Source organism: Rhincodon typus, chromosome 36, assembly GCF_021869965.1.
Source record: "Rhincodon typus isolate 14 chromosome 36, sRhiTyp1.1, whole genome shotgun sequence".
NCBI classification, from domain to species: Eukaryota; Metazoa; Chordata; class Chondrichthyes; order Orectolobiformes; family Rhincodontidae; genus Rhincodon; species Rhincodon typus.
The window spans coordinates 12,380,722-12,396,426 of record NC_063367.1 but is presented as its reverse complement, the minus strand read 5'-3'; the positions used below and the strand labels follow the sequence as shown (position 1 = coordinate 12,396,426).

The 15,705-nt window shown below is 40.8% G+C and overlaps 1 protein-coding gene across 1 annotated transcript in view; it reads right to left on the bottom strand.

The window, feature by feature from the left end:
- The window catches only part of hcn4 (hyperpolarization activated cyclic nucleotide-gated potassium channel 4), a 352,489-nt gene extending 337,420 nt beyond the window's left edge, over positions 1–15,069 (bottom strand). Inside the window, exon 1 of the mRNA XM_048617159.1 lies at positions 14,396–15,069. Coding sequence (XP_048473116.1) covers positions 14,396–15,069 — 674 coding nt within the window. The remainder of the gene's footprint in view (positions 1–14,395) is intronic.
- Positions 15,070–15,705: the final 636 nt, after the last annotated feature.

The following is a 15,705-nucleotide window of genomic DNA, read 5'->3' as shown; positions in this document are numbered from 1 at the left end:
GCAGTCCCTACTACCTCTAATACATCTTTTTCTGCTATTTCCTGTTGCCAGAATATTTGAACTGTGAAATTCCAAATGAACTTTTCTTAAAGTTTCTTTTTTTTGCAAACATTATTTTGTTTAAAATTGTACTTCAAAAGTGGCACAAGCAAAGTGTTCAGTTGTAATTTTATCGAAAATCGTATTTTCTATGGATTTTTCTTTTATTTTGCCTGTACTTCTTTGTGATTTTAGATGGATAAAGCAGACCTGACATTTTATAAAAATGAGTTCAGTCTTGATGTGTTAGGAACTCCTTGTCCTGTGGCTATATGCCAATCTCATATTGTCTACTTCAGAGCCAGCTAACTCATTTTGTCTAATTGAAAATATAACTCATCTCCCCCGAGGTGAGGTAAAATGTAGTCTTCACCTCCAGCAGGTGTTAAGGCCTATTGCAAGTTAGAAGTTGTAAAAAGCTCTCAAACAATATTGCTTTGCTGGACTACTAATGTGGAGCTTACTTTTGTTTAAACATAGAACATAGAACAGTACAGCACAGTACAGGCCCTCGGCCCATGATGATTTGCCGAACTTTTACCCTAAACCTAAGGTCTATCTAACCTCCACCCCTACGTTATCCATATCATCCATATGCCTATCTAATCATATCTTAAATGACCCTAATGAGGCCGACTCCACTACCTTCTCCGGCAATGCATTCCACGACCCCACCACTCTCTGAGTAAAGAGCCTACCTCTGACATCTCCCCTATATCTACCTCCACTCACTTTAAAACTATGTTCCCTCATAATAGCTACCTCCATCCTAGGAAAAAGTCTCTGGCTGTCCACTCTATCTGTACCTCTGATCATTTTGTACACCTTTGTTAAGAACATAAGGAATAAGAGCAGCTGGAAGACTTTTTGTCCCTCCAACCCAATGCCATCAATCACTAAGATGACGCCTGATTAACACAAGCCTCAACTCCATTTTTATATCAACTCCTCATACCCCTTAACTCCTCAATATTTTAAAAAGCTACCTCCTGTTTACATACTTGCAATGATTTAGCCTCTACAACTCTCTGGGGTAAAAAAATTCCAGAGGTTCACTACTCTTTGGGAGAAGAAATTTCTTCATGTCTCTGTTTTAAATTATTGTCTCCTTATTCTGTAACTATGTCTCCTGGTTCAAAACCTCCCTCTACTGGCAACATCTTCTCAACATTTACTCAGTCAAGTCGCCTTAAAATCTTGTATGTTTCAATATGTTCACCCCTCATTTTTTTTTTAACTCAAATTAATAAAATGCAACCTGTTTAGTCATTCTTTATAAGGCAACTTCTTCAATACAGGAATCAGCTTAATTGATCTCTTTTGAACTTCTTCAATTTCTGATTGTACTTCCTTCAATGCAAAGCTGTACACAGTACTCCAGGCATGGCCTCACCAACACCTTGTACAGTTGTAACAAAATTTCCCTAATTTTACATTACAAACCTCTTGTAATAAAGGTCAAAATTTCATTTACCTTTGCAATTACTTGCTGTACTTCCATGCTAACTGTTTGTGTTTCATACACAACATCCAGATCCCTGGGCACTGCACCTCTTTCAGAATCTCTTCTCATTTAAAAAGCAGCTTATTGTTTGATTCTTCCTACCAACGTGCATGACCTTGCACTTTCCTATGTTAAACTCCATCATCCAGTTTTTGTGCCTAGTCACTCAACCTAACTATACCTGTTGAAGTTTTCATATGTCTTCAACAAATGTCCCCAACACAGATATTAGGTTAACTGCCTGGTTTCTTACTTTTTGTTTCTCTCCCTTCTTGAATCATTAACAGTTTTCCAATCCACCAGGACCCTCCCAAAATTCAGTGAATTCTGGAATATTTCAACCAAAGCCTCCACTATCTCTGCAACTACTTCCTTTAAATCCTTTGGATGTAGGCTATCAGGTCCAGGTTGACTTGTTTGCCTTCAGTCTCATCTGTTTGCCAAATACTCTGCTTCTTGTGATAGAGACTCATACAAGACCTCTTCTCCCATGGTGGAATTTGAACTCATGACCCCAGAACACTAGGCTGAGCATCTGGATCAATGATTTTACCACAATACCATCATCAACCCCTAATAATTTTAAGAATATTTCTTGGTAAGAATAATTATCAGCAGATTTACATTCATCTAAAGACTATTGACATCATTTTACCTTCCTGGTGGTGATGAGGAAAATGGTGAGAATAGAAAATAATTAGGCGAGTTGCCCCTAGAGAATACACAGCTAATGTCTCCTTGCTACCTCAGTCACTAAGTGCTACGCAAGAATGTCTATTAGGACCCTTCAGAGCTTGCCAACCATTTACGCCCTTACATGGTTAATTTGCAATTACTTTGGGTCTCAGCACTCTACTAGCTCAAATACCTGCCCTTCTAGCAGGTGTGAAAATTGGATAGGGGGGGTTTCCTGGCTGGGAAGCCATGGTGACTTGGCCTGCTGGTCTTGTTGGGTGAGGGGCAGTGTCTCAATGGAACAATCTGGGGAAGTGGTTGTTACTGGAAAGGCCAGCATCTATCATCCGTCCCTAATTGCCCTTGACCTGAATAGCTTGCTAGGCCATTTCAGAGAGTTATTTGTCAACCACATTGCTGTGGGTCTGGAGTCACATGTATATCAAACCAGGTAAGGATGACAATTTCCTTTCCCAAAGGATATCAGTGAACCAGATGGAGATTTTTTTTACCATAATTAATTAATGTTGTAATGGTCAACATTACTGACACTAGTTTTCAATTCCACATTTATTAGTTGGATTGGCAATTATGTCCCGATAACATTGGCCTGTTCCTCTACATTCCTTGTCAAGTGATGTCATCACCATACCACCACTCCATCTCATGGTTTTGTTTGATGCTCTGCCTTTTGCCAGAGTTCAAATAGAAAATGTGGGCAACATCTCTTGTCCTGATCACCTTTATTATGAAGAGGCTTTCCTAAAAGAAACACAAAGGCCTTCAATGTTTTTGTTCTGCTTGCTTAAAAGCCAATTCAGTTTGCTTTTAATGCTCAATTGATAAGATGTTTGTTTTTGCTTCCTACTGCAATAACTAAAAGCCCTTAGTAGATTGATGTGACCCGTGTCTATTGTTCATGCAGGGCTTATTTTGTGTTCAAAAGGGATGACAGCATTAAGTGAGCATGCCATGTGTTCTCTAATGAGTGATACACAGTGATTGATGAGGTTAAGTAAAATGTTACACACCTTACTAGACCTTATTCATTTGAAAGAGATAGTAGTGGCTTAACCTAAGGGTCAACCTGCCTTAGGCAAGGGGAAGAGACTGAGAAAGAGGATTCTTCAAGGCACCTTCAGCCAGTGTGGGAATTGCACACACATTCTTAGCATCACCCTACATTACAAGCCACCCAACTGAGCTAAATCAGCCATCTTGAATTAAGCAATGAGCTATGTGCTAAATGAAAGATGCTGATCCGAACAGACAGTGAATAAAGATTCATAAGAGAGCTGGTCTGCCTATGAAAACTAAAGTCAGACTGAAAATCACAGGGAGAGGACTGGAAGGAAAGTCAAAACTGTCAATGTGCCCCATTCAGTTGATCAGCCCCCTTTCACCAGTGTGGTAACTGCTATCCTAACATGTAATCCTTGGTTGCATTCAGACACGAAAAAATATGCATTAGATGTGTTTTGCACTTCTTCTTTTGATCTATATGACTTCTGCTGTCAAATTTTAATTGTGATGTAAAATATAATGCTTGAAAATACGGAGATCTTACTCAATAATTTGAGCAGGCCTGCAAAGTATTTCATCCAAGCCAAGACCTACAGGATTATTTTTATATCACAATTGAACACAGCACAATACATGGTCTGATTATCAGAACACGAATCCATTTCAGGTCAGTTCTCTGCATTCATGTACTGCAAACAGACATTCGTATTTCAGCTAAATATCTTTTCTATGTTCTATTTAGATTTGCACTAATGAATGAATAATTGCAGTGAGGAATATAAGGGAATTCACAAAGATACTGCAATAGAGAGCAGGAAATCTCAAGAGATAGTGTGTTAATATCACCTGGGGAAGGAGATTTCTACACCTTTCTGCTCAAAGTGATAATTCATGAAAGAATGAACACTCTTGGCAAATGGAGGAAATGCAGTCCCTAACTGAATTCTTGCAAACATCTAAATTTTGTTTTAACTTGTCTTGGTGCAAGTGGAGTGTTTATGTTACTGGGCTTATAATCGAGAGACCTGCACTAATGATCTAGGTTTAAACCTCCCATGGCAGCTGGGGAATTTAAATTCAATTAATGTAATAAATCCACGTTAAAAAGCTAGTATTACTGATCATGAAACTACTGATTTGTCATTAAAAAAATACAATTTGGTTCATTAATCTCCTTCATGAAATGAAATCTGCCATACTTACACAGTCTGACCTATATTCAACTGCAGATCTACAGCAATGACATTGATGCATAGTTGCATTCTGAAATGACCTGTCAAGCCAGTTGGATTCAAGAATGCAGCTCATCACCACCATCTCAAAGGCAGTTAGGAATGGGCAGTAAATGCTGGCCTTACCAGTGATGCCCATCATCCTGCAAATGAATAAAACAGTTTCTTTACGATACATAATAATCAAAGTCTCCCTACATGAAAAGAAGCCCTGGACAATACATGGAGGTCAGGGTTCCAAGATGAAAATTAAATTTTATTATCTTGCTAAGGTGAAGAGTTCCTAAAAATGATAAATACATGCAGAATATTGAGGCAAAATGACAGTTTCATAATTTAAGAACAGCTTTTTATTATCCCATATGTTAGTGGCTGCTACAATTTAAAATATTGTCATTCATTGTAATTTGAATGATTTTCATTGCTAAAATATAAATGGGAGAGAAAGAGGAAGAGAAGGAATTGGGAAAATAGATTAGATAAACACTGAAAAATTGTGACACTTTAAAACAATTTAGAATAAGTAGAATACAGCAAAGTATTCAGATGGACGACAGGTAAAATAAAGGCTACATGTTAAGGCAGATAAGATGAAGCAAAGCAAATTATAGAATAAGTAACTGGATTCAAGTTATGTTTTGTTTTGATATGCAATTATTATTACAGGGATATGTCTATTTTGACATTTGAGTAGATTTGATATTGTAAGGCGAATATTTATTTCAGCATCAGAATGTGTGAAAAAGGGAATGTGCCTCACCCAGAGAGATTAAATTTACCTATAAGCAATTTAAGATTTGACACAAAACAGAGAATTCTCATTTTCTTCAGACCCAAATAAAACCAACATTCCTCAGGTTCATAGTTTTTTTGTATTCTATAATATTAATAATTTAACAATTAAAGGTTGGTAGAAGATGATTTTAAAGGTCAAACAGCAGCTCAATGTCCATTTTATCAATTGGAATCATATCAATGGGCAGTTTATAAAACATTAGGGGTTTGGAACAAACATATGGATGTATTTTCTTTGATATATAAAGCCAAAAGAAACATTGTCATTTTGCTCACAGGAAAATAGTATTGCCCAATTGATACAATGATATTTTTTAGACCACAGATTGCTTTATTGACATAGTGCCTATCAGCTTTCAGATTAAGAATTCAGCTCTAACCAATTTAATTATGTAGCAGGTAAAGTCAACTCATTAGTTGCAAATAAAATATTAATCATCTTTTTGTTAACTTTTTGTAAACATGAATTTGTATAACCTGACTCCTCATTCCTATGGGCATGAGTCAGAAGTGTTTAGAAGGGAATTCTTTACAGGGGCAGTTGTTTCACAGGATATAGATATGGTATTTCCACAATGGCTCAGTTAAATCGGAAATTTTACAGGATGATTCATTGAATTGTACTTCTGTTTCGCTCCATTAAGTCATACAGCTCTGGACAATATAAGATAGAGGTGAAATCCTCCTCAATGAGGAAGATACAAGATTCCCTGGTCATTCGCAAATAACTCCTGATAGTTAGAATTGAGTCTTGTCGATTACTGCTCCTGTCTCAGGGTGTTTTATTGGAACAGAAGGATGGTTCTGCACATGGAACAGTGTGCACTGGAAATCATCTGAGCACTGTAATGCTCAGGGTGCAAATGTGCTGATCAGGGAGCTTGTATATATATATGTAAATTTTCGTCTGCAGATGGATCAGATCATATGTGAATGCAGAAGTCACAGAATTTTAGTTCTCCACCAACTCACTCAGACTTGGCCCTGTGTTCTCGTTTTGTTAATCTGGTGTGTGCCATAATTTCCTCCAGCTGAATACTGGGAAGGCTGAGGTTATTATCAATTGTTGCAAACTCAGAATCCATATCACCAGTTCCAAGACCTTCTCTGGATGCCTGTCTCAGCCTAAACATCACTCATTTACAAACCTGTGGTCCTACACAGTCCTGAGATGAGCATGTGACCCTATATCCACACCCACACCACACAAAATGGTTCAGTTTCCATATCCGCAACATGGGCCTCATCAGTTCATTAGCTGCTGAAGTTTTGTCAACTGTAAACTGGAGATTCCAAGGGTCTCCTGACTATCTTTATGTCATAGTATCCCATAGTATGGAAGCAGGCCATTCAGCCCATTGAGTCCATACACACTGTCTGAATAGTATCTCACCTAAACCCACCCAACTATCGTATACCTGTAACCCTACATTTCCCATGACTAATCCACCTAGTCTACACATTCTTGGACACTATGGGCAATTAGAGCATGGCTAATCCACATAGCCTGCACATCGATTTTTGACTATGGGAGGAAGCCCACACAGACAAAGGGAGACATTGTAAACTCCACACAGTCACTTGAGGCTGAAATTGAACCCAGGTCCCTGGCATTATGAGACAGCAGTGCTAACCACTATGCCACCATGTCACCTTAAGTCTTGCACCTGTACACCAGCTTGTCTAAAACCCAGTTACCCCATGGAAAAATGAAATCAGCAATTATTTGACTCAAAAGCATGACAAATTCTTGATCTGAACTGGAATAGATGTCTTAAAAGATCTGTCATTGCCTTTGCAATGACAGCAACAGAACTCGAATGGCAAGTGTGAGAGATCACTCTCAGAATTCTCACCAGAGCTTGGCTGCTCGACATCACAATGATTGATCAGATAATCAAGATACTGAGAATAAAATAATTCACAAAATGTGTTGGGGGTTGGCGGGGATCGTCAACATTAGTGGCATGGGAAACAGTCTTTGAACTAACTTTATAAATTTCAAGCATTATTTTAATACCTTCTTTGTTGTGGTTATAGTTCTCATGAATTTCCACTGCTTTAATAATAGGTTGCGGCTGAGGAAGGGATGTCTCTGCTCGACATTGGGAAATACTAAGTGAAAGCTACTTATAACCAAACACCATCAATCTAACTTTCCACATCCACAGAAAACAGCGATTAGATTAGTCATCATTCATGTTCTGTTATTCATTCACTGTCACGAGTTATAACCTAAGGTGCACATTCTCAATTGCCTTACTCCCACTGGTTATAGACTACAAATGGACTAAAACGCCATCATAACACATCTGTTCCAATAACTTTCGGGTCCTAATAACTGATATTTCTCTTAGTCGGCAATGTTTTGGAATGATCAAATTTGTGCTGTTTATCACAATTTCACAGTGGCCCTTTGTTGCCCTTTGTATTCTAAAAAGACACCAGAGCTTGCTGAACTATCAATTTAAAGTACAGAAGACAGCTTTGAGCAGATAAAACGTGAAGGATATATTGATGGAAGGAAACAGCTGATTGCCAACTGATGGAGTTTGTGTGTGTCTCTATATCACATTGAATAAAGATTTCTCTCTGCATATTTGAAGCACAGATCCCTCCTAGTCAAAGTTTATATGTTAACATTTGAATTAACAGGGAATGGGCTCATTTCTCACATTTCCCAAGACTGACTTCCTAATTGCAGACATATTGTTAGAAGGAAGACATGCCCTAGGAATTTCTTGCAGGCCTCTTACTGGCCAGTTTCAAAGGGACAGTGGCAGATATTTACTGTGAAGAGGATGCCCTTTGACAGAAGAAAAACTACATTTGGAAATCTGAACAAAAGTGCAGTTGTCATCTGGTCGAGCTTTATTCCTTTCTTTTGGAATATTACTTTAGGAAAATGTAAACTGCCAGCAATGATTGTATGAGAGGTAATAAAAACTGAATCATTCCTGTTTTTGAGGATGAGAATAAATAGTATCTGTATTGTCTCACATTTTGTAAATGTATGTTTTGTATTTTACACAAAAGAAAAAGAGCAAAGATTGTGGATGCTGGAAATCAGAAACACAAACAGAAATTGCTGGAAAAACTCAGCAGGTCTGGCAGCGTCTGTGGAAATAAAGCAGAATTAATCTTTCAGTTCTAGGGACCCTTCTTCAGAACGGTTCTCCACAGATGTTGCCAGACCTGCTGAATTTCTCCACCAATTTCTGATTGTGTTTTGTGTTTTATTCTTCCTTAGCACTTTAAAACTGAAAACTGGGGACAACTATTTTTAAATACTTTACTATGCTCAAACAAAATGTATATATTCTGAAAAATACTTTGTAAACTGAATGAATTAGTTGCACCTTGTTAAAAGACAGTGCATTTCCACTTTTGAAATAAGGACATGCATAATAAGATCATCCTTATAAAATGCAGCCAGCAGCAGAAATAATGAGTTACTGGACCACAACAATCAAGTTCACCACAAGTTTGTTGTGTAATGACTTTGGTGTACACTGACCTCAACCAGCTATAATAATAATAGCAGTTCTATACTTGCTCCCAGTACCTTGTGGTCGATAGAAGAAGCTGATCAGAGCTCCCACTTCAAAGCCTCATTCAGGGGAGTCGGTACATATTGTGCAAGAATAGTGTACCCATGATTCAAATTCACAAGTAAGTCAAATGATTAAATTGCATCTATTAGGTCAGTCATGGCTCAGTTGGTCGTCTCTGAATCACAAGACCCACTCAAGGGCTTGGAGCTCCAGGCGAAAGCAAATACGGCTGACACTCCAGAGGATTGTTGTGAGAGTACTACACTGTTTACAGTGTTGTCTCTATGTTAAAAATAATCTAAACCAATACTCCATCCGTCTGCTTGAGTGAATGTAAAAGTTCCCAAGGCAGTGCTGTCCTAGTCAATAATTATCTTTCAATCAACATTACAAAAAACAAATTATCCAGTAACTGCCACATTGTCATCTTTGAGAATTTACTGAGTGCAAATTCACTGCTGCATTTCCCAGTTAACAACAGTCTCTGACTTTCAAAATGCGCACCATTAGTTTTAATGTTGAGATATTCAATGTGCATAAAAAGTGTGGTATAGATGGAAGTCGTTCTTCCATTTTATATAAATTGCTATTTGAGATAATGGAGAGTGGCTGGTGCCTATGGAACTATAGCAAGGAATCTGTTGACACATTTAGGAAGGGAAGAGGAGAGAATTGGTGATAAACTAAATAAAGATGCTAACAGAAATATTATTCTCGGAATAAAGTTAGGAAGACCTTGTTAAATCTAAGGATTTAACCTTTTTTGTCACGGTTTTGTCAATTGATGCTATAACATCATTTACTGTTTGGCATTCAGTTTACTCTGTAATTATCTACAGAAATACATTTAAAAAGTTATTTAATTAAACTGTATTTAATTCAACATTGACAACCTCAGATTTACAAACTATGGCACTAATATTCTGTCAATTATTCCAAACCTAGTATCTTCACATTTACATTTAACATTTTATCCATGTTTCATTTTGACCTCAATGGGTTTAGCTGGCCTTAGCTCACTGACCTCAGACCTGGAGACAGGTAAAGAGTCACCAACCCCAGCACAGGATTGAAGAGCTCCTGGACTCTTTCACATCATGAAATCACATCTCCACAGATTCTTATATTCAGAGATGTTGTTTTAATTAATTTATGATACTCGTCATTCTTTATTGCTGTTCATTAACTTTATTGCTATATTTTCTAATCAATCTGTTTAGGAATGTTATTGCACATTTCTGGATGAGGTGGGACTTGAAGCTAGATCTCCTGGACCAGAGGTAAGGAACCTGCAACTGCACCACAAATTTATTGTTACACATCATATCACTTGCAAGACCAGACTGGTGTCCCAATACCAGGCCTCTTCTACTACTGCTCAGTTTCACACCATTAAGGGTGGGGCTCCAAAATGAATGCTTTGTCTCATTTACATTTTCTCTACTGCAACACATAGAGCCACACACCATGGAAACAGACCATTTGGTCCAACTAGTCAATGCTGACCATGTTCCCTATACTAAACTGGTCCCACCTGGTTGTGGTTGGCCTACATCCCTCCAAATCTTTTCCATTCATGTATGTATCCAAATGTCTTTTAAATGCTGTAACTGTATCTGCATTTACCACTTCCTCTGGCTACGTGCTAACCATTCACTGTGTGAAAATGTTGCCCCTCATGTCCTTTTTAATTCTTTCTCCTCTTACCTTAAGAACCCCTAGTTTGAATTCCACCACAGTAGGGAATACACTTTTGCTGTTCACCTTATCTATGCCCGTCATGAGTTTATAAACCTCTGTAACGTCACCCCTCAACCTTTCTCTAGTGAAAAAAGTCCCAGCCTATCTAAACAGAGCAGGTTTCTTGCAGGCCCTGAAATGCAGTATTTCTTCAGTGTGAATTAATTTTTATATGATCTGTCCCTGTGTGGATGTTTTGAAATTAACAAGCTAAAATCATGAACATCAGTCAATGTTGTTTCATGAATTGTTATGTGCTACCCTCCAGTAAGGAAAAGAATGAACTCATTGCCATCTACGTAATGCAATGCACAACTTTAGGATGTCTCGAGATTTTTTGCAGCCAATAGAGTACTTTTGAAATGTTGTCACTGTTAAATAGATCAGCCAATTTTCACACTACAAAGTTCAATAAACAGCAACGAGACAATATTCAGATTTTTGTTTTTCAGTGATTTATAACTGAGGAGCAATGAGCGAACAACCACGTCTTTCTTTTTCCAAAGAAGTGACATGGGCTCTTTAGCATCCACATTATCGAGCACACAACGTGTTATTGCATCGCGCCTTTGAAAAGCCGGTATCGCCGGCAGTGCAGCATTTCCCCGATACAGCACTAAGGTGTCAGGAATGGATTGTATACACAGGCCCCGCATTTAATGCACTTCCTTCAAATTAAACTAGGCTCATTACCGAAGCCTTCCCATTCACATGTTCAGGACAAGTGAAGCAAAGTTGCCTCTCACTTACATCAATGAAACGGCGGTGTTTCCTACATACTCTACCCTGCAGTTTATTAAACATGAAGAGGAGGTGATGAAATGTATCGCACTCAAATTGTTTGTGACTCATTAAACTGCAGCCTAGCTTTACAATCAATGTTGCTCGGAACATTTAATGTTTAATCAGCTGGGACAACGCGTGGTTGAAAGAACAATATGTTTTTTTTATGCTGAGAGCTGTCACAACAGGTTTAAAGTCTGCATCCTCAGTTGTTTGCACATACAGCATGGTTTCAACTTTAGGAAGCGTTTGTAATAAGTGTTAGAGCTAAATCGGATTTAAACGATGACATCTCCAATATCAAATTACGTAAATACAGTAAGGTCAAATGTGAACAAAGCTGTGGACACAGAAACTAATTTAGCTGACCATGAGTTCAACTTTGACATGTTTAAGAACATGTTATTGACGCTCTCATAATTCCAGGTATGACTGCTTATTGCTTAATTTAAACTGGACTTATTTCCTACATGTTACATAATGCATAGGAAAAACTGCTTGAAGAAGTCGGCTAAAGATATCTCCTGGCTGGCTGTGAGACCATGAATATCTCCATAGGTGAAGATGACTTGCCAACGCGTGGTCACAAAGTCAATAGTAGATATACTCACAAGAAATGCCCAGCATTGTGTTTTATTTTCTGGGGGAATTAGATCATTTTAAGATTTCAATTGAAGTAACGTTGTTGAGGTTGTTTTTATACCGTTTTTCACTATCAAGTGCCAAAAACGCCATGGTGTTCCTCCCTGTTATGTCGCTAATGCACATTAGATGGGAAGCATGTTGCGCATTGGTAGTTCACCGTGTATTGGATGTGGCCAGTCTATAAAGGAGGTAAGGAGAGAGATTTAACAAAGACATGAGGTGCATTTTATTTTACACAGAGAGTGGTTCGTGCGGAATGAACTTTCTGAGGAAGTAGTGGAGTCGGGCATTATTACAGCATTTAAAAGACATTCGGATAAGTACATGAATAGGAGAGGGTTTGGGTGATATGGGCCAGGAGCAGGCAGATGGGACTAGTTTAGTTTGGGATTATGTTGGGCATGGACTGGTTTAGCCGAAGGGTCTGTTTCCGTGCTGCATGACTCTATGACTCAGAGGAGAAAGTCGAACAGAATCGTGGATAAACGAATCAATATTTCCGGTAACATAAGAGGCGCGTCAATTTAATCACTGGTCTGTAAGCCAAAAATGACACAATATGTCATTTTCCGGACCTTATGAGGTAATGGGAGTGATCTCAAGCATTGGCTCTTCGGGTTCAGCTAACAGTTGGAAAGTATAGCTACTTCGTTTTGCCTTGCCAGCCGAACACCGGGATAAGATATGGTCTAGTCATCGCCGCTATACGCCCGTCTGTAAACGAGAAACAAACAGAATACAGGGCAGACTGTGGCAAGACTCCTACGAGGTCGTGAGATGTCCTCTTCAGCATTGGAATGTGTAAAAAATGAAAAGAGTTCACGGCTGAGCGTAAGTTTCAAGGTCATGGACGATTTAATCGCCCAAGAAATAACAATACCCATGTAGGTAGAGGTACCATAGTCTCATTAGAGAGAAACCACTGGTGGTGAGTTTTAAACTATGGGTCACCACGCCCGGGGTAGGGGCAAGACAGATCCTTTTATGGTGAGGGGAGCGAACCCACGCTGTTGGTGTTGCTCTGTATGGCGCATCAGCCGTCCAACCAACTGAGCTAACCAACCCCCAGGGGCCATCTGAACAGAAAGCGACAAAAGATGGGTCACATATGGGAATCAGATACCCATGTTAATGTTCTACCATGCTAAGTTTCCAAAAACCTTCAAATCTACAAGATAATGAAATCACATCGCGAGATTTAAAGTGTCCCCCGATTCCTCCCCAGCTCCAATTCTTGTTTTGTTAAGCCTCCAGGACGCTAACTTGGTTTGGTTGCTGGTGGCGCTCTTCATTGTAGAGCGCGCTTCTTGAAACCGCCTGTTCCGAAGGGAATCCGCGTTATTTCGGGAATGAACTCGGGTCTAGTGACTCTGTCGCGGTGCAAGTTGCATTGAGTCCCGAGACTACGCATAGGCGAAACCGCGGGGGCTGAGGCCGCAGAGATATGGAGAGAACGACATGCTTTCAGCACCGCGGACAGCAACCATCACACTAATACCGCTTTTCCTTATCGGGAGCGCGCCCTGCCTATCCTCTTGGCCTTAACGCGGAGAGTTTTTTTTATATATACCCCACCCACCTTCCTTCCCCCCCCCCCCCCCCCCCCCAACCCCATTGCACTTTCTAACACATAACCAGCCCGAAGCGTGTGGAATGTGTCAGGTTTTGTCTAACTGTCGGGCATCATAACCTCTCAGTTGTCTCTCTTCTGTCAGCCATACATGACTGCCTTGTGTGTGGCTTTGCCCGTGAATGGGTATAGGAGGGAACCTTGTGCAGAGAGGGTGGGCGAGATGGATAGTGACTGGTGAAACCAAAGAACGAGAACATTGCATTCAATGTACGTAAATGTACGTGGATCGGAACAGCAATCCCCAGTGGAGGTGTGTTGACATAAACAACCAAGGACACATGCAGTGGTGATCACTGCCAAATTCTGGGCAAACTTTAAAAATGACCAGAACGAATTGGCAAACGTTAGAAGGGTATGGTTTGCCAAAAGTTTAACAGAACGTTTGCCCGTAAAGAACGGGGTAGAACTGTATCCCTCTAGTTAGGGACTCTCACAAGATGCACATTTATTTACTGTTTTCAAAAGTAACATATGTTGCATTAACAATATTGAAACAGACATCCCCCAACCTCTCCGGGCCCCTAGACAAATCCTCACGCTTGGTTTATCTTTTTTTCAGGGCAGCTTTTATACAATAAAACTCTCAACGTTACACAGAAATGGACTATTTGAAATCTATTTCTCGTGTCAACTCCCTTCTTTGGAATTTTAGTTCCCTCCTGTTCTTGCATTTTTTTGTGGGATCTAATTGATATTTCCTTATCGCTTATTGAAAGAGACGGGAATGAACTTTTTTTTAAAGTGATTTGAAGGTATAGAGACGGCGGGTTACCTGAAGTCGCTGTATGGGTGAATTATCCAGAACCCGGCCGACTTGACTCGCTCCTGCTCCCTCTCCACCGCTTTCTGGCTCCCAAACATCCTGAGAGAGAATTTGTTGACTCCCGGCTGGAGCATGGCCCCGAATTGTTTTTGCATGAAGCCGGCTTGGCTAGCCCGGAGCTCGTCCTCCAGCAGGATCTGATCGGCTGTGTCCACTTTCAGGAAAGCCAGACCCGGCTCGGGTTCGGAGCTGGGCTCCGCTTGGGGACTCGCCTCGGATCCCTCGCTACCGGCGTTGGTGTCCTCGCTAGGGCTGGAGTCCCCTTCTACGATCAGGCGCTTGTCATCCGCCAGCCCGGCTCCCTGGAGCGTGCGGCCGGTCACTGAGGCCAAGCTGCCCCGGAACCTGCGGCAGTCCCCATTAGTACCGCTGCTGCTCTTGGCCGTCCTCCCTAGCTCGGTTTCCAAGAGGTTGCTATCCTGTCCTCCAGCTCCAGCCAGAGGCTCCCCCGCCAGCCTTGTCACCCCTCCGGAGGGAGAAGGCAGGGGTCTCATTTTGAAACTCCTCCTGGCTGCCTCTCTGTCTCCGTCTTTATCCTCCTCCACCTCTGCTCCAGCTTTGGCCCCAGTCGGCGGCGGAAGGCTGTAGAGTCTCTTGCGCATGGAAGGAGCCAGTTTGTCCATGTCCCCTCGGCTAGGAGCCTCCCAGTGCCCCTGCTATGTGGATGCAGCTCCGCCGTCAGATATGCACAGTATCCACGGGCTCTCAGGTCCCTGCCACATCTCTAGCTCCTGATGCACTGAGCGGAGACAAGCTTTCTCACCCCTCTCCCTCCCCACCCCCCTCCCCCTCCCCTCCCCCTCCCCTTCCCTTTATGGACGCGCTGGAAATCCGGACGCTTACCCCCCCTCCTCTTCTGAGCCCTCGCCCACCCACCCACCACGGCCATGAGGTTCAGAAAGGCACCAGGAGTTCACAGGCTACAAATCCAAAAAGGCGTGCAAGTCCCCAAAAAATAGAGGGAGAATCCGTGCACTTGAAAGCAAAGAATAAAAGGCAGAAATTTAACAACAAAAAAAATCAAGAAGGCTTCCTCCCTTTGATACAAAGCGGTACTCGAACCCTTTCCCTCAGCAGAGATTCCATTGTAAATTAGAGGAGAAAAGCTGCTGACTGTCGAAAGCACTCTGCTTTTCTCATGCGCTCTGAATAGGGGAATATAATCCATTGGATTGCCATAGAAGCTGCCCCCGATCTTTGTTTTGTGTTCTATTTGTCCCCTCCTCCTGTCTTTTAAACTGGGATTCGCCACCGCCCAG